Source organism: Cyclopterus lumpus, chromosome 6 (assembly GCF_009769545.1).
Source record: "Cyclopterus lumpus isolate fCycLum1 chromosome 6, fCycLum1.pri, whole genome shotgun sequence".
Lineage (NCBI taxonomy): Eukaryota > Metazoa > Chordata > Actinopteri > Perciformes > Cyclopteridae > Cyclopterus > Cyclopterus lumpus.
In genome coordinates, this window is record NC_046971.1 from 19,748,731 (window position 1) to 19,766,578 (window position 17,848).

General features: G+C 41.7%; 2 protein-coding genes across 2 annotated transcripts in view; one reads left to right on the top strand and one right to left on the bottom strand.

Moving 5' to 3' along the window:
• Window positions 1–6,383, bottom strand: part of zgc:173742 (DNA topoisomerase I, mitochondrial) — a 28,477-nt gene extending 22,094 nt beyond the window's left edge. The window contains exons 1-7 of the mRNA XM_034535970.1: window positions 6,221–6,383; window positions 5,090–5,138; window positions 4,739–4,847; window positions 4,263–4,443; window positions 3,880–4,016; window positions 1,841–1,895; window positions 1,137–1,183 (exon numbers count right to left, since the gene is read on the bottom strand). Of these exons, the coding sequence (XP_034391861.1) occupies window positions 1,137–1,183; window positions 1,841–1,895; window positions 3,880–3,995 (218 nt within the window). The 5' untranslated portion in view covers window positions 3,996–4,016; window positions 4,263–4,443; window positions 4,739–4,847; window positions 5,090–5,138; window positions 6,221–6,383. The remainder of the gene's footprint in view (window positions 1–1,136; window positions 1,184–1,840; window positions 1,896–3,879; window positions 4,017–4,262; window positions 4,444–4,738; window positions 4,848–5,089; window positions 5,139–6,220) is intronic.
• mlycd (malonyl-CoA decarboxylase) lies at window positions 6,285–17,411 on the top strand. Its single transcript, XM_034535966.1, has 5 exons — window positions 6,285–6,908; window positions 10,534–10,646; window positions 11,238–11,394; window positions 11,814–11,966; window positions 15,810–17,411. Exons 1-5 carry the CDS (start codon window positions 6,363–6,365, stop codon window positions 16,353–16,355), a joined length of 1,515 nt encoding a protein of 504 aa, XP_034391857.1. The 5' UTR covers window positions 6,285–6,362; the 3' UTR covers window positions 16,356–17,411.
• Window positions 17,412–17,848: the final 437 nt, after the last annotated feature.

Consider the following 17,848-nt stretch of genomic DNA (forward strand, 5'->3'; position numbering starts at 1 on the left):
TCACTGCGTCCATTGACATTTACGGTCTGTGGTTCTAATAGCCTTGTGTTTCTTCCCCAACTCTGCTGTGAGCCCTTAAATTTCCTCCCTGCATGAAACCCTCTCAACTTGCAGTTGCCACCTGAGCCTTTCTGTTGGGATGAAAAAAAAAAACCTGAAGGGAATTATTAAAAGCCAGAATTTATCAAAATAGTCTCCTTTGGAAAGTCTCTTGTCATATTGGGTCGGGTTAATTCAACCTCTCGGAAACAATCCATTAATAACTCTGTAGAAACCCTACTGTGAGACAGATTTGACACAGCAGGTCTTTGGCCAAAGTCTGCCATCCCAGCAAATCCCTGCTGAGTGTCCAACTACTCAAACCATGCATTCTCATTTATTACTTTCCTGACAAGCCTCCAATATTTGTCTTCCATGCAGATTAAAGTAAATTTTCTTGTAAAATTAAAAAAATGTGATGGTTTCTGTCCAGGGCCCTTCAACATCCAAACACAAGGATTCATTTCCATCACCTCAGGTAATAAGTTTTCTGGCTCCATGGTAACTTTTCAATAAGTTTGGGCCTGTGTAAACATTTTTAGAACAGTAAGATAGTAACACCGGACCAGACCGTTATACCCAAAAAGATCCCACACGGTGTCACACTTGACTCAGCAGCTGCACCGAGCATTACACTTTTTTTTAAGCTCACCAGCTTCAAATCTAAAATGTTGCCATATAGGCGCAGTTTTAGTTTTCTTTGTGACTTACTCTGCTGTGTCTCATCTGCCCCCCCCAAAAAAACACATGCACTTTCTTGTAAACATATTAACAACGTGAGCTGTTTGCATAACTTCCATATTTCATCCCCTTCATGTTGCATTGCACTAAATTGCAGACACTAGTTGCTCTATTAGTCCAGTTAATAAACAAACATAGTAATATATTAATAACGTTGTCATATGGCTTATAAATTTAACAGATTTCATGTTACTCCCTGTTAATTGTATCCTTCTGGTTGCCATAGGAAAAAGGGGCATGGAGGAGAGATTCAGATTTAAGCTTGTTCAGCAAAACTGGAAGTCACTCCAACTCCACTTATCAGTTTATTATCACAGCCTAGGTACAGTCAACTTGTATTATGACTTCATACCTACCTTGGACTGCTGGCTGACTCCAGTGTTTCTGTCTTAGGTGCCTTGACCTGAGGGGAGGAGTTCAACACAGCATATATGTAACGCACTGCACACACAGAAGGCCTATGACACTACGCACAGTAACTCTGTTCATGCTTACATAAAAATAAGTATGCACAAAGTCTTTAAACATTCATACAATCAAAAGCAGGTCATGTTGTATCTTCTGGCTTCTGGTGAGTACATGTATGCACATCTGTTGCATATCATGTTTTCCATCTTGAAACATGTTAACATGTCATGCAAAGCCCTTTATCTGAGGCTCTTGGTTACAAGCAGGCATAATTAAGATAATAACTTCCATGGATGAGTGTTGCATATAGTGTTGTGGTGCTTGTAAATATTCCCTGACAATGATGTCGGACTCCAACAGCACAGAGGTAGTAACTTAGTAGGACAAGCTGTTGCACATACTGCAGCTGCGACAGTCTGCTCCGGGGTCAGTGGGTAACTGGGGCTGGAATCGTCACCCTGGTGCTAATTCCAGACAGGACACGAGTTATGGACAGACTCACATGTCCATCACGAACCTTCCCCTGGTCAAGATGATACTGAATTTCCATTGAAATGTTTCAAAATCGGCCTCAGCCTATACATATGTGCAGATTTTAGCCACATCTAGCTCTGTGCAGTATTGAGAGAAGAGTAGTAAATTAGTGATTTACCTTGTTAAGAGACTTTCCATTTTCAGTTTTCTCTGTAGCATTAGCTGCCTTTGCACTGTTCATCAGGATGAAAATTAGAGAAAAAAGCTTGTTACTGATTCAGTATTTGTATGACATGAGCAATTAGGAGAAATATTGCAGAATTAGGGCGGACGCTGCTTACATAGTCAATAGTTTGAGCTGCACTTTAATAAAAAACTAATTTTGTCATATTTGCTCCAACTGTCACTATATCTTGAAAGTCGTGCATGAAACAAATAATCTGGGGGAGAAAAACAGGTTTCTCCACCTCCTCTCTTACTGCTCCTAATGGTATTTACAAGTTTCCACCGGGGCCTGATGAAAAACAGCCAATCAGAGCCAAGAACTATCCAGCAAAGTGTCAATCATTGCTCGTGAGGCTCGTACACTCCGAGCACACTGTCAAACTAGGCAGCGTTGATCCAATATTAATCAATATTATATTATGTGATTGCATAGCCTTTTTTCTTGCCTCATATGTTTTCAGACACATATTTTAGTGTACTGCTACTAGCTGTAAAATTAGAAATAAGCAGCACTAGTGGTGGGTGGTTTAACGGTTTCATCACCATTACCGGTGTCACGTTCAGTCATCATGTGGATTTTGCAATACTGTCTTCACCGTGACTGACAAAGACACACACGCGCAGTAGATATTTTCCCTTAATTCCCAATAGAGATTGGTGAAATTATGTTTTAAGTTCATATTGCCTACCAACCAAATTTGATCATTTTTACTGCTATCCTACATTAACAGAATTTTGATTCATATTGGATCAGCACAGACTTGTTTTTCTGTTGAATCAGCGATTATCCGTCTCATATACTACTGTTAAGATATAGTGTCAGTTTTAGAAAATTCGGCAAAAGGTTATTTTCATTAAAGTTACCAACTGTAGCGTTAAGGTGAGAGCATATCAGCTCGATGTTAGATTCATGTCTGTATCTGATTAGTATCCTTTTAGTAGGACAACATTATAAAATGCAAACAATCAGACAAGCAGTGTCACAAGAGGATTGCTCTTATATTTATGAACATGTTTCAAAGTTTGACCTTTCCAACCTTCATGTCCACATGTAATATGGAATTGAGCAGCAATTATTCCCCAGCTATATTAATTTCATTCAGAATTTTAAACATCAGCCTATGGCAGTTACGACATTTAAAGAAAGAGGCCCTTTCATGCTCAGGAAAATGTGCTCCGTGAGTCTTGTAGCTGATGAGGATCAGTTGAAACTTAATCAGTAATTCAGTCAGTGTGCCATGAAATAACATGAGGCTGGCTGCAACAGAAAGCTGCCTGCTCTGCTGCCAGCAGCGCTTTCAGGTGTCTATTCATCTCGCTGCTCCCATCAATTACACAAGCCAATGACAGATCACTCCACATTCATTTGTCTGCTCACATGTGCATGGTAATGAATGCATCAGATAAAGGAAAAATTAATATATTCATATGAAGATGGAGTACCCACTCTACTCCGTGAATGTAATGCACACACTCAATGCCACTGGCCTGCACGACAACTCTTGTATGTTTCTGTTCTTCAGTAGCGCAAAACACACACACACACGCACACGCACACGCACACACACACACACACACACACACACACACACACACACACACACACACACACACACACACACACACACACACACACACACACACACACACACACACACACACACACACACACCACATCTCACTCTTACATGATTTATCACCATCGCAGGAATGCAATGTTAATCTAAATTTATATTTTAAACGCATATCAACAACGCAAAAGGCTTTAAGCTTCTCACAAGAGCCATGCAAAACACAGCTTGTGTATGTGTGGCCTGATGCTGAACAGATGTTGGTTGTGCTGCTTTAACTCGCCAACTGTGACAGGGGTAACTATAATTTTCGAAAATGGCTTTTGATGGCCTGATATTTAAGTGCTGGCTAAACTGTGGCTTTCAGGAAATATTTTTTTATAACCACCTTTACTTTCTTTCTCACGCACGCGCACCTCACCTGTTCTTAAACGCATCTCCCCGGTTACCAGCTCTTTCATTGTCACTCAGCCTTTTCATCTTCACCGCTTTGTGCTTGGCCTCCCCTCCTCCTTTTGCGTCCTTCTCTCTTGCCATCTCTCACGTGTAGCGTTACCGCTGTACGGCACAGTTAATGATAGTCAACGCAAAAAAGATACAAAAAAATGACATTGTAAAAATCATAACCGCCCTGGAAAGAGTTGGCTTTTCCCCAAGTTAGCCAATTAGCTAAAACACATTTTCTATTCCACGTTTTTGCGGAACGTCACATAGCTAGCTAACAACTAACCTTGCAATATACAGGACCCGCGCACCACTTGTAATGTCGACAAATACTAAACTATATTGAGTAAAAGTACAAACTTTTTTGGCGGTTCAATCCACTTGATGGACACAGCGGAAACTCGCCTGATTTTTTTCCGCCGTTGACCTCCTGGGTTGAGCTGAGCGCGCGTCAACTACAGCTGTATTCCGATTGGTTGAAGAAGTTCCGGTAGTTGAGAGGTGGGCGGACCCGAGGTGGTGTTACACCGTATTCTGTGACCTGCCAACCGTAGTCAAGTTTTAAAAGCATACACAGTCAGTTTAATACACTTTAATTAATAAATATAACTTAGTTAGATAAGGCCAAACTTGTATCATCGTTTGTTTTGACTTGCTATGTACAGTGGCCTTTTATTGTTTAAATGTGTGTGCGTGTGATCAAAACAGTCTTGGAAAATATTAAATAGCTTTTAAATAATGGAGTAAGACATTGTATTTCCTGATTAACCTCCTTCAAACCTATTGACTCCAGTTATTTGGTTTACATTATGGTAGCACATCTTCATATTACATACATATTTCGTTGTCTTTCTATAGCCCGTGCTTTGTCAGCCCCACTTCATCCCAGACAGAGAGGAGGAACACAGCAGGTCATAGGCTTGACTTGACTGTTGCTCAAACATTCTGGAAAGGGGACATCGGTGGTAACACTCTCGGCGTTTGACAAACAATTCTGACATATTTTATTCTGAAACTTTTAATAATTGTTATTATCTCTGACACATTTTATTCGTTTGTCATATTTGCATTCTTGTCAGAGTGGAAAGGATGACATCATTAAGAGGCCCATAATATACCCTACGTATTGGTATATCGGCCTCTAGGGAGGCATATCAAACATTATCAAACAACAAACCAGATTTCACCTTGGATGATGGCTTCCAGTAGACGAGGTGTTGAATCAGTGGGAAAGTGCTGTAGACAGAAGCAATAATGGTATGATAGGTCCCCTAAGGCGGACTGAAGAAGGTTGTCAGTGCAGTATACTTCTATATTGTATATTCACAGGCCAATAGAACCCTATCTCTCAGCTCCAGAAAGAATAATTTCACAGTGGCTTTAGATGATGGGGAGCAAATCTTGAGCCAAAAAAGTGAGGGAACTATATGATATGGGGTCTCAGTATGACGATAAGAACATGATGGTTAATTGTGAAGTCAGAAGACATTCTTGACAAGCTAAATGTGCCTGATCTAAGAACAGACCTTTCTTTCCAATAAGTTAAATGTTTATATTATTATCCTTCATTCAAGCAGACTCTCATTTCTCAGCTATAGCTATAATAAAATGAAATAAAAAACAACAACAATCCTCTCTCGATTCCCTCCTTATTGGTACTTTATAACGATTAACGGTCATTGGTTTGGATGTAAAGTATTGCACATAGGCTGTCTTCAGACATTTCGATTTTAATATTATGGTGAATACATTGTTATTTGTTGTATAATTCGGAGGTTACTGATCTTGGAATAAAACACATCAAAATAAACATAAATAAACGGATTTCTGAATATATTTTCCTAGTAAACAAAGAAGTTGTATCCATACTTTAACCATCAACTCTGTTATCAGTATGAGTAAAAATAAAAACACATTAAGTTGCTAATGACACATAATATGGAAAACTGACCAACATGTTATCGTTGATCTTTATATTTTATGTGTTACATGGATAAAAGTCTTGTCACAAACTGTATTGGCTATAAAGAATGTGAAAGAGTCCAACTGTGTTTTTTTTTCCTTCTTCTAATAAAGGAGATTAAGTTGACTGCCATATTGGGGTAATTGCTATATATATATATATATATATATATATATATATATATATATATATATATATATATAGAGAGAGAGAGAGAGAGAGAGAGAGAGAGAGAGAGAGAGAGAGAGAGAGAGAGATATATGCAATTTGTTACAAATTCATTCTCAGATATGTAGTCGATTCCCTTCATTCTGAGTATGTACATTTCACCTCCTTCACACGAGGGAGCTTTTACCTATATGTTCAAACTGCCTGTGAGGAACCTTCTGGTCTGTAGCGATGACAGCTGTACTGTCTCTTTAAGAAACCCGGAAACGGTTCCCTTCTGCGTGTTCACTGGTCACGGGCGGTCGCGGGTCCCGCACAGACAGCTGAGCATGATATTTCGATCTGCTAACTGGGCTTTTCGAAGCAGCGTGTGGTGCTGGCGAAACCGGGCCGTCCTCAAAGCAGCGCAGAAGGCCTCGGACGTCAAAGGTTGCCGTTGGTACTCGACCCCAACTCGTGGCGGTGTCACAGGCATGGAGGAGATACTGGCGAGGGTCGTTGCACCGTTACCCACATACGAAACGAGAGACAAATACCCGCCTCCCCCCGAATCAAACAGCTTGGAGTTCATGCACTTCTACGGAAGTCTCGACAAGGAAGACAAACTCGGCTTCCTGACGAAGCTGTCGCAAGACTTCGGAGTAGACCACAAGGGCGTCTCGGAGCTCGCTTTGAGGCTGTTGGACACTCAGCTACGAGACTTGGCGACTATTCTGCAAGTTGAAGACCGGCTGCGATACGGCTTGACTCCCCGTTACAAACAGTTGCTTAACCATATAAGCAGGGTCGAGGGGGGCGTGAAGTTCCTGGTGGACCTGCGAGCCGACGTGCTTGAAATAATATCATCCAAAGCTAGCGAGACCCCGCACATAAGGGTAATTCACTTGTTTACATAATCTACGGGTGCTCGCATGAGCCAAGAAGTGATGTTCGCGTTTAGACATTTTGACGTCTCAGGCCTGAACAGCTGAACCGTAATGTTCAGATATTTAGATGCATTGTATGTGCTATTTTTTAACAGCAATAGCAGTGGGCTGAGTATAGCTGCTTACACGACTCACTGAGACACAACTGCTCCGATCACATGGCTCACATTTCCTCAGCTTGTGGCAACGACCTTTGTCCCGGGTTACCGTCCTAATCAACTGGAGGAACTAAATTTGATTTGTTTCCTCATTGCTTAGGGTGTCTTTACAAATAGATAATACCAAGCTTTTTGTCAAGCTCAACTTCAGGGCTTCCTTCGTGGGTTTTTCTCCACTTTGTTGGACCGATCTACCTACTCGATTGCTCTGGTGTTAAAATAGACCCTATACTAATATTTCTATACATGAAGAGACAAGAGCTTCTGTATGCTGAATATAAATCAAGCATCTAATTAATATGCTAAATAATTTAATTTAAGCAAATATACGTACACTGTGTATATGTGTGTGTGTATATATATATATATATATATATATATATATATTATTATTTTGTTTTGTTTTAATACACATGAATAAACATATTTCATTACACCACACATACATGGCCCCCATGCTCTTTGTTCCCTTAATATCCAATCTTTGGCAACTTACCCTTTTGAGTCTCATTATTCATGTTCAGACAATTTTATAATTCAGTTCAGCACTTGAGTGTAGAGGTTTTCATGTGAACCTTGGAATACTACTACTCACATATTTAGTTGCCTACAAGATGAAACCGGATTATCTTTTTATCAATTATTTTTTTTCAGTTTGCAAGGTTACACAATTCTGTTATTGATGTTGGCTGTATGCCTTGTCCCTGTAAGTTGGGAACATACTGAGGTGACGCTGAATGAAGCTGTATCTATATATCTACAAGTAGCTTGCAGGCTGGGGAATTGTCATTGTTGTGTCGAAGGCCATGATCAGCTCTTTTGTAAAAAAAATTATTTTTAAAACACCGTAAAAGCAGTAGTTCCTGTAATGTGTGTGTATAGATGTAGCTCTACTAAGAATGAAAACTCACCATCTAGAAAGATACTTTGGTTTTGTATTTTGAAAACACAATTGGGAATTTAGTGGCTTAATCCAAATACTGCTTCTGCCATACATGTTGTGTCCACTTTTCTGAAACATATTAGATGAAATGCAGACTGCTGATTTGTAAAGTTGTTATGCTGGGATGCAATAATCAAGATCACAAAACTGATGTGTGCGCCATAGAAAAGCTGTACTGGTCAAACTAAAACTGCCCTGCTTGACATCATTCAGGGACCATTTAGAGCAAGCTTACTGATCACCATGACATGTGCCGTCTTTGGATACTGATTGAGGATTGAGTGAAAATGGCTTTCTATCAACGTTGCGATCAATGTTTAGGTTTTCTTTGGCTTTGGAATAGAGCTTGATATGATTTTCAAAGACCGCACCATCGCCACAGGACGTCTGGCCTCTTCTCTGCAGCTCAATACCTATTTTATTCCTGTTGAGATGTGGTTCACATGCATTTATTCTCAATAACCAAGGCCTATTGAGACCTTTTGTATCTTAAAAAGGTCTATGCTACCTACAGTGTACTCATACTGAGTGCCGGCCACCTTGGTCTTGGGGGTGCACAGCAATCCTTTCTTGTTGTGGCCACAATTGATTGAGCTAAAAAAGGGAAAAGGTCATGATAAATATGAAGCTTTTACTACATGTATTGATAGTAAGTGCATACCAGAGGAGAGCACAACTTGCAGTCCACAATGGTTCAGATAATCAAAGTAGCATAGAGAGACCTACAAATTATACAATTTCCAAAGATTACTAACGAAAGGAAGTTTGAAAGTTTTGTCAAGGTTGCAGATACGTTGGTTCTTCCAAGAGCGTTGACATTTACTCCAGATTAATCTCTTCTGGTTGGATAATTGATTTCTCGATGTTTATCTGTCCAAACTGAGTGGATAAAAGATGTAAAGACAAGTCTGAGACATTGGTTTAGTTTGCTCCTTAGGATTTCACAGAGTATAAGTGAGGCTATTTTTCCCCCCACAGACGGACTGCCATGCTGACAAGTGGCATGCAGCCTACTGGAGTAAAAGTATTGGCACACTCTGAGTTTGACCAGTAAACACTTTGTCAGTCGGTGGTCGTTTGGCCTATAGGATAGACAGACTGTTCCTTCCAGGCACGGCAGTTTCCATCGCTCTGTATATATAACTGCAGCTCAAGGTAACAGAGGCTGTATCAGCTCACAACACCACCCACTGCATTTATACTGCTCCAGTGTCAAAAAGATTTGCTTTATTTTCTTTCTAATGGAGTGCAGGATTTTTGTATTTTCCCTTTTTTCTGTGTCTCTCCCTACCTCAGGCTTCCATCTAGACCCTTCCATTTCAAAAGACTTCATCTTCTGCTAGGTCAATGGAATACACATCTGTCTGGCCTTCCTTTTGTGTGGGAGAGAATTGGCTATACCCAAGGCAGCGGCTGCACTCTCATGGGTTGTTTATCTGCTGCGTTTTCCACACAAATGCTGGGCTGGGATTACCGGCCATTTTATAGATTATTTCACCTCTGTCAGTTTGTGAGGTTAGAGGAACACACATACACACACATGTAGCTATACACACCTTCACACAAGTAGTTATGAGTCTTGCTCAACTTTCAAACTTTTGATTTGCTCCTCACTCAACAGAATGTTCCAGCCTGAGACCTCTGACCCATCGAGATGAATAATGCAGGGACAAATGCAAATATGAGGAGAAGACTTTCTAATTTTGTTAGTTTGGGTTTTTATGGAGGATTTCAGCCAGTGGCTTTTACACCATAACTGTACTTCAGCTTGCTTGTATTAGCAATTATTATGACTGGCAAGCTGGCTTTAAAGTAAGCCCAAAGTGAAGACATTGTGTGTGTGTGTGTGTGTGTGTGTGTGTGTGTGTGCGTGTGTGTGTGTGCACCACGTCCGCTTGTTTGTGTGTTTGCAAGAGATTTGCTTTAAATGAAGTCTGACCTTTTGTGGGAGGACAGGCCTGTCTTGAAATGGCAAGTTGTTTATTGAAGTGCCTCCTCTACACCCATTGCGAGCTCAAACAAATCACTACTCATAATGTGAACACAGCATACAAACACCTCGGGGGCCGTGTGTAAGATAGCAGTCTGGAATTGTTTATTGCTGACGGACAAACTTGAGCAACTTGGAAGCCAGTCAAAATGATGGCGCTTGTAAGTTCTCTCAATAAAAGAGGCCTATGAGGCTGTTCGGATTGTGTTTCTCCACCTCTTTCAATGGTCCTATAAAAGTTGTAATTTCAACAAACTTATTCCCTTCATAAGATAGTGAAGAATGACAAAAGAAAATCCGCAAAAGCAAAGTTCTCAATGTTCCAAATTCATCACAAAGGATTCATCTGCATACAACGGTTTTATGTATTTACAATATATAGTCCCTATTACCAAATACAAATGCATTCAGCGTTTATTAAATAATGTGGTGTTTTTTCAATTATCTGCTGGGTGTGGATGTTAAACTGTTTTGCTCTCCCAGGACCTGAACGGCACGCTGAAGAGCTTGCTGTCTGAGTGGTTCTCTGTAGGTCTGCTCCGACTGGAGAGAATCACCTGGCAGTCCCCCTGCGAGATCCTGCAGAGGATCAGCCAGTAAGGCCATTCATGCTCTCTCCTTCTGTCTGTCTTTCCCTCCTTTCGCAGCCTCTTTTCATACATTGAAATCATACAGCACAGCAAAGAAAATGGACCATTTGCTAAACCCCTCCCTTAAACAGCAATTGTCCAATCATACCGTAACAGACGTAGGTGGAGTGCTGCAGGGATAGCGTATTTTTGTAGATCAATCCAAACAGGGTTTTTCTAGAAAAAAAATTCCATCATAAAAATAAAAAAAACTCTTATCATACTAGCTCTACACCGTCTGCTTCAGCTGGAAACATTACAAAGTCCTCCAGAGGTGGCATTAAAACCAACTCTCAAAATCTGTCAGCAATCGTTTTTCCGTGAGCAAAACAATCTGAAAAAAACCCAGCTTTTGCCTATCTCCGTCTGAAATCAAGGATCCAGTGTTTTTAAAATGTACAAATAATTTTGCGCATTAAATGTGCCCCGCTATCACTTCTAAACTGCACATCTACTATACAAAACGGAGAGCCTGACAGGTGTAGCAACAGTAGCTAAGGAGGGCTTAGTGAACGGTTAATTGAAACCTGAAAGACTAACTGTCAGCCCTCTGCCCAGGTATGAGGCAGTGCACCCTATAAGGAACTGGACGGACCTGAAGCGCAGAGTCGGGCCGCATCGCCGCTGTTATGCCTTCACCCACGCCGCCATGCCGGGAGAACCCCTGGTTGTACTTTATGTGGCCCTCACTGAAGACATCTCTGACAACATTCAGGTTAGAATCAATAGCTGCAGGCTGTTGTAATGGTTTGTCTCATTTTACCACACCTTGGGGGATAGTTAAATGTCTGGGATTTACTACATTGTTCCTCTTCTCAGCTGACAAATGGATTTTTGCTGTGTGAAAAACAATACAGAGACCTTTTAAACTGCACAACCCCTCTGGGAGCAGCCTCTACAGCGATGGCTTCCTTTACTTGTTATTTACAGTGAGGAAAAGGTGGTTTTGACAACACTGCAGTTTGAGAATATTCCATGGTGTGAAGTACCGCAAGTTTGGCTCCAGCAGCTCTGGCATGGCTGCAGGAGACTCCGATGGTTGCAGCTATGCAGCCACACTGAGAATGGGCTTGTATCTGGATGAGTGATGCACAATTTGCGAGTGACTCAACGGAAATGTCTTTTTTCTCACAGAGTATCGTCCGCGAGTTTGCCACTCTTGACTCCGAGGAGGATGTGAATAAGATAAATGCAGCCATCTTCTACTCCATCTCCTCCACCCAGGCTGGCCTTCAGGGGGTGGAGCTGGGCAACTACCTCATCAAGAGGGTGGTCCGAGGACTACAGGTGAGTGCGTGTGGGGCGTGGGATGTAGTGTAGTACAGTGGTCATCGAACAGAACTGTGGCTGTGGAACGAGGATTGGATGTTGCAGCATTTGATTATACAAATAGCAGTTTTCACAATTGATTAATACTTCACCGTTTCAAACCCCGGCCTCGGCATGAACTGCACATTTTGTCATCTTTGTGGAAATTACCATTTTATTTCAAAATGCAACAATGATTACCATTCAGGGATGAACATAATAATGCTGCGATGTTCTAATAAAGTTCCTGTATTGTATATCACCTCATTTGATATTGATAGTTTCAGTTTGTTTTCATATGTATATTTTGTGTTTTGTAGCTTTACAAAAAAAAAAAACACTGAAATTAAAGCCATTGTAAAATACTGTAATATAATCCATTCTATTTGAATTCCGACGAAGACTTGGCTTTGGTAAAACATAAGATCACACAGAAGGCGGGGTTGTGTAAACATTGGTTATCTAAATACAATACACTTATCAGTGAAGCTTTAACACCACCCTTTCCTGTTAAAGCTACATCCCACCTTATCATTTACAGTGCATGGATACAGCTGTTAACTCCTGCAGAGATCCTCAGCTCCTCCCCTATGGTGTAGGAGCAAAGAGTGTTGTTAGTCTCCTCCACAGGATGCTTCATCTGTATGACTGGCACGCTGAATTCAATTAAAAGGCTTTACGGTGGCCTTCAGGTGCGGCCCAGCTGGCACAGCTGTATTCCAGTGTGAAATGCAGCCGTGCCAGGCAAGATTTCTCTTTTGTTTGATTGCTTTTCAAAAGTTTGTATTTGAGTCCCAGTGCTGAATCATAAATATCCTGCTTATTCTAGCACTTGCTTTTACACACATGATTGCGTATACACAGACAGGGCTTTATACACTAGACAGGCAGTAATGACATCTCATCCATCCCTGTTAATAAGCGCAGAAGAGCCCTTCACGTCGGGCCACTCCAGCAAGCTCTTGTTAAACGATTGGATGATTGAAAGGAACATCAGGAGCCACTCCAACAGATGGGAAATCGCTCTTTACAGTGTATCCTCATAAAAAATAAAACAAGGTTTCAATGCTTTAAGCTGCTCCCACCTTAGTTATTCCAACAACTGAGCTGTTTTGATTGGTGCAAGCTTGTCTCTCATTGTCATTTTTATTAATGGCAACATGCGGTTAGCTCAGCAGATGTTGCATTTTCGGCTTTAGTATGAGGGGCTATTTGTGTCAGAGTGGAAAGTAGGTTATATTGCTTTAGCTAAGGTTTTACTCCATTAGTATAGAATGTAGAGCTTTCTAATAATAATAATAATAAAATGAAAAACCAAGCTGGCGGTTCATCAAAGTTGATATTTTGTATTTACAGCTAGAAATCACAGTGAATTTTGTTTTAGCTGGCTATTTCACTATCTAGCTTTTTCTTGGTACCGAGCCAGATAAAAAAAGAAATGAATACATTTCTATAGCATAATAATTTGTTAATGTTGTACAACGGATTCCAAAAAGGCCGATTCTGGTTGTAAGCTGTCGCTATTGGATTTTGGCTTTTTAACGCAGTATATAATACTGTTTGGAACTTGTACTTTTCAATGCGTCTTCCTTTCCTTTTTTCCGGATGGTTTTATTCAAAGCACTCCATCAGTGCAAGTCATTATTTCATGACCCTAGCGGGAGTCCAACACCTGACCCCAACAGTGTAAGTACAAGGCTCTCGCCCCGACGCTACCCGAAACCACAACACAAACTTGTATTCTGCAGAGGGCTTGGCTTTCTGACGGGGCTTAATGTAAAGGTGAAGAGAAGAGAGGCACAGCCACAGAGGGACCACTATGATGATGGATAGATGATAGGGTGGAAAAGAAAAGGTCACAGCCGTGATTTAAGGTGAAGGGAAGAGGTCTTGCTTGTCTTGGTAGATTGGCCCCTCGAGCACACGTCTGGCCCTGCTCCTCCTTTTTTTCTCTATATCCTTTCCTTCCTGTTCCCTTTTCACCTTATTTCCACTCTCCTCTTTTCCATCCTCCTCATCCTCAGTCCCTTGGGAGCAACCAGTACTTAAAAGTAGAAGTTGGAGTGAAGAGGGCATGATCACGATACAGTAGAGTAAGAAGAAACGCAAAGGGAGAGTCGGCGGAGCGTCGAAAGTGAGAAAGCTGGATCCTGAAGTGAAGTTAGGGCCAAATCAAGGATGATGAAAAGAAAACAATGTTGTCTGCCACTTTTATCTGCAGTGACTTTCACTTGTCTGCCTGCCACATCGCTGAGTTACTTATCAACCCAGACGCCACGATGGACAGAGAAAGGGGGGGGGGGGGACTCATGAGATGTATGGCCGGGTGTTGTGTGGTCTAGACACAGTGGAGACGCGAGTGAGGGAAGAGGACAGGTATTAAAGGTGAGAGTGCAAGGGATTGAGGAGATAGAATAAGAAGGAGGGAGGGAGTGAGAGAGGGGATCATCCATCTCCATCAGCAAGGCATGGTCGTGAAGCAATGGAGTTGATTTGTAATGCCGTCCCTGTCTGAGGAACTGAAGGCTGCAGACTGAGCGCAAACAAAAATAAATGTTGTTTTGTGTTCTGATACTGAGGCGGAGTGTTCATCTCATCTTATTTCCACCGTTGCAAAGTGTGTGCCTTTGCGTTCTAGTGAAGATCAAATCTCTGCTGCCTCTCCCGTGTCTTCTCATCCCTTTCACAGCTTTTTAAAGCAAGTTGAGGCAATTTTCTGTGTTGAAGCGTCTCCGCTTGCATGCAAATGATTCTGCGACTTTGTGTTTCAAAATAGGGGTCTTAAATGTATGAATGTGTTGTCAAACAATACTGCATACCTTATATTAGCTCTTAAGAGACCCGTTCCATATTTAACACAGATTGGGCTACACGCTCCTGAATGTTTCAGAATAATATATATATATATATATATATATATATATATATATATATATATATATATATATATATATATATATATATATATATATATATATATATACGTGTGTGTGTGTGTATATATATGTATGTGTATATACGTACACACACAATCTTCAGAACTGAAGCAGTCATATTCCTGCTTCAGTTCTGCTTCCATCCAAGAAAGTGCTGCTCTGCAGTGTGCCGACACACGTATGCTGCGCCATCTTGTTACTGAGACATAATTAAACATTTTCATCATTAAGTCACAAATTGAGGCCAAACTGTAAAACATATTACCTGATGCTATCCTGTATAGTGGGGGAAAAGAAGGCGCCCTTGTATACCTCCAGCTCGGGGGCCTAGTGTAATAGTTCATAACGCTTCCTAGTACAAAGAGTTGGTCCTTGTGAAGTACTAAAATTATGAGCATGGTGAATAAAATACATATCAAGTGAATAGGTCCATGCACAAGTAGGTCTGTGCTTTCAAAATGTACTACTTTTAAAGTATGGCTCACAGCTTATTCAACGGAGATGTTGATTAGGTAAAACAAGTATTCACGTTTACACCATGTCTGACTAGAGACTAAATCCTATGATCAGGCCCATCGATTTCACTGTACTTGCTATGAGCTTCATCACAAAGAGTGCATTTTTCTTATTACATAGGTTTTTGTGTGATTAACCAATCACACCTTTTTAAAAGAATGCAACGCGGTCAACCACTCCTCTCCAAGGTCAACGCTTCTGTCCCTTCCTTGCTCTGAGAAGTTTCCTAATTCACCAGGATTTTGGGCAAAGTTAGGAGCTCTCTGGGAATACTCTCACAATGTTTCCGAGTACACGCCTTGAAGTATACGTTTGAGGGTTAACTCTACCTGTCCTCCCCCCCCCCCCTCTTTCTCCTCATGTCTTCCAGAGCGAGTTCCCTCACATGGCCCAGTTCTCCAGCCTGTCTCCGATTCCGGGTTTCTCCTCTTGGCTCCAAGGTCTGCTCAGCCAGTACAAGAAGGAAGGCCGGGGCTCTGACCTCCTCTCTGAGCAGGAGTGGAAGGAGGTGGAGCAGGCCACTGGCTCGGCCCCGGGGTCTACCGCCATTGAGGCCCTCCGCAAGCTGATCGCCACGAGTGAGTGGATGCGCTCTGAGCGCCTGACGTGCGTCCTGGAGCCCGTCCTGATGCGCCTGTGCGCCTGGTACCTCTACGGGGAGAAGAGGCGAGGCTACGCTCTCAACCCGGTGGCCAACTTCCACCTGCAAAACGGCGCCACCATGTGGCGGCTCAACTGGAACGCCGACACCAGCCCCAGGGGCGTGGAAAACTCATGCGGCGTCATGGTGAACTATCGGTACTTCCTGAACGAGACGTCTAAAAACAGCACGCTTTACCTGCAGAACAAGGTCATCACGGCGTCGGAGCAGGTGCTGGGGCTGGTGTCCCAATTCCAGAAGAGCAGCAAACTGTGAGAAAGAGACGAGGATGAACCCTTAAATACAAATCTGTGCGGTTCTCTGGCACTTGATATCGTCAGTATACGCTAACTGCCAAACTTATTGATATAACATTTGGCATATTGTTAAAACTGCTTCAGAGACACCACTGAATGGACGTCAGCTGACATTATTCTTTAATTGAAATTAGAACATTTCTCAGATGACGTCGCTCATCCCGTCGTCTGAATGTAATGCATAAGTTAGGCTGCTTGCCTCATTGGGTTTCTGGTTGAAGCTGTTTGATATTGTGTAAGTGCCTCTCAGGCCGAGAGAGTGTAGCTAATGGAGCACGAGGAATCTATCAATGCTTTACCATGTTCTTGGATAACAGTGTGTGTGTAATGGTGAAACAGGAGCAACGAGGGAGTGCAGCTACTGGAATAAATGACGTTTAGATTCTTTCATTTGGCTGAACAGTCTCACTGCAAACGTGTTGATGAATGCGAGAGAGTTGGAGTGTGTCTTTCTTTCTTCTTTCAACGTGGAGGGTTTAAATAGGGTTTATATACACCTGCTTATTCCCACTGAAGCTCAATACACTAAAGGCATGAAATCAATGAGTAGAAATATTTCATTTTACACAACTCTAAAAGAAAAAAATACTGTTGGGTAAAATGAAATATTTCTACTAATTCTTTTTCTATTCGTCGACTGTCCTCGTTCTGATCCACTGGACTGGACCCTCCTGTCGCCTCATTCACATTACTTAATTTTCTTTTGATAATTTTACACACACACACACACCACCGACGTCTCTGCAGAGCCATTGCTAATGTTCTCACTGCTCTGTACAGGTGCCAAGCAGGGCTCATCCCAGCCCACACTGCATTGTTGTGAAATAATATATCAAAGCAAGTTGACTGTGAAATGACATTTTATCTCTCCAAGGAGCCAAACTTTCTTTTAGTTTTTTTTATCCACACCATCTGTATTCCCCCCACCCCACCCATTTATTTTTGTTCTCTCCCTGTGCTGCTCTGTGTCCTAGAAACTAATGTAGTGGAAAATAAAGTTGAAGTAAATGGCTAGATTGATGGCGTTCTGTTGTGAAGGAAGTGGGTGGAGAATAAAAAGGACAGTTGTTTAAAGGATGCCCTTGACAGACGGTATAAGTGTCTCTGGAGATATTGGAGACAATAAGAGGCGCGTACTCCTCTGTGCCTGGGGACACATAAGAGAGCGACACTGTCACGCCATCTCACAGCGGAGTATGGTGCATGCTTACATGGGTTGCCAGGGAAACAACCATGAGATATACCACGCTCACTACTGGCTTGTTTTGAGTGACCGTTGCCTAGAAACGACCAATGGCGTTGACCGAGTGTTTTGGGTTAGAAGTCCAGCAGCTTTTTGAAATGAACCTTTTCAAACTATATTGTGTCGTAATTACTTTTTGATGCTAGTCAGTCAGGTGTTGGACGAGTAAGAAGACAAATTGCTCACACAGTGAGCCGTTTAAATATGAT

Coding starts and splice junctions, on each gene's coding strand:
- mlycd (XM_034535966.1), top strand. CDS start 6,363: ATGATATTTCGATCTGCTAACTGGGCTTTTCGAAGCAGCGTGTGGTGC. Junction 11,395..11,813: donor ACATCTCTGACAACATTCAG/GTTAGAATCAAT, acceptor TTTTTCTCACAG/AGTATCGTCCGCGAGTTTGC. Junction 11,967..15,809: donor GGGTGGTCCGAGGACTACAG/GTGAGTGCGTGT, acceptor CATGTCTTCCAG/AGCGAGTTCCCTCACATGGC.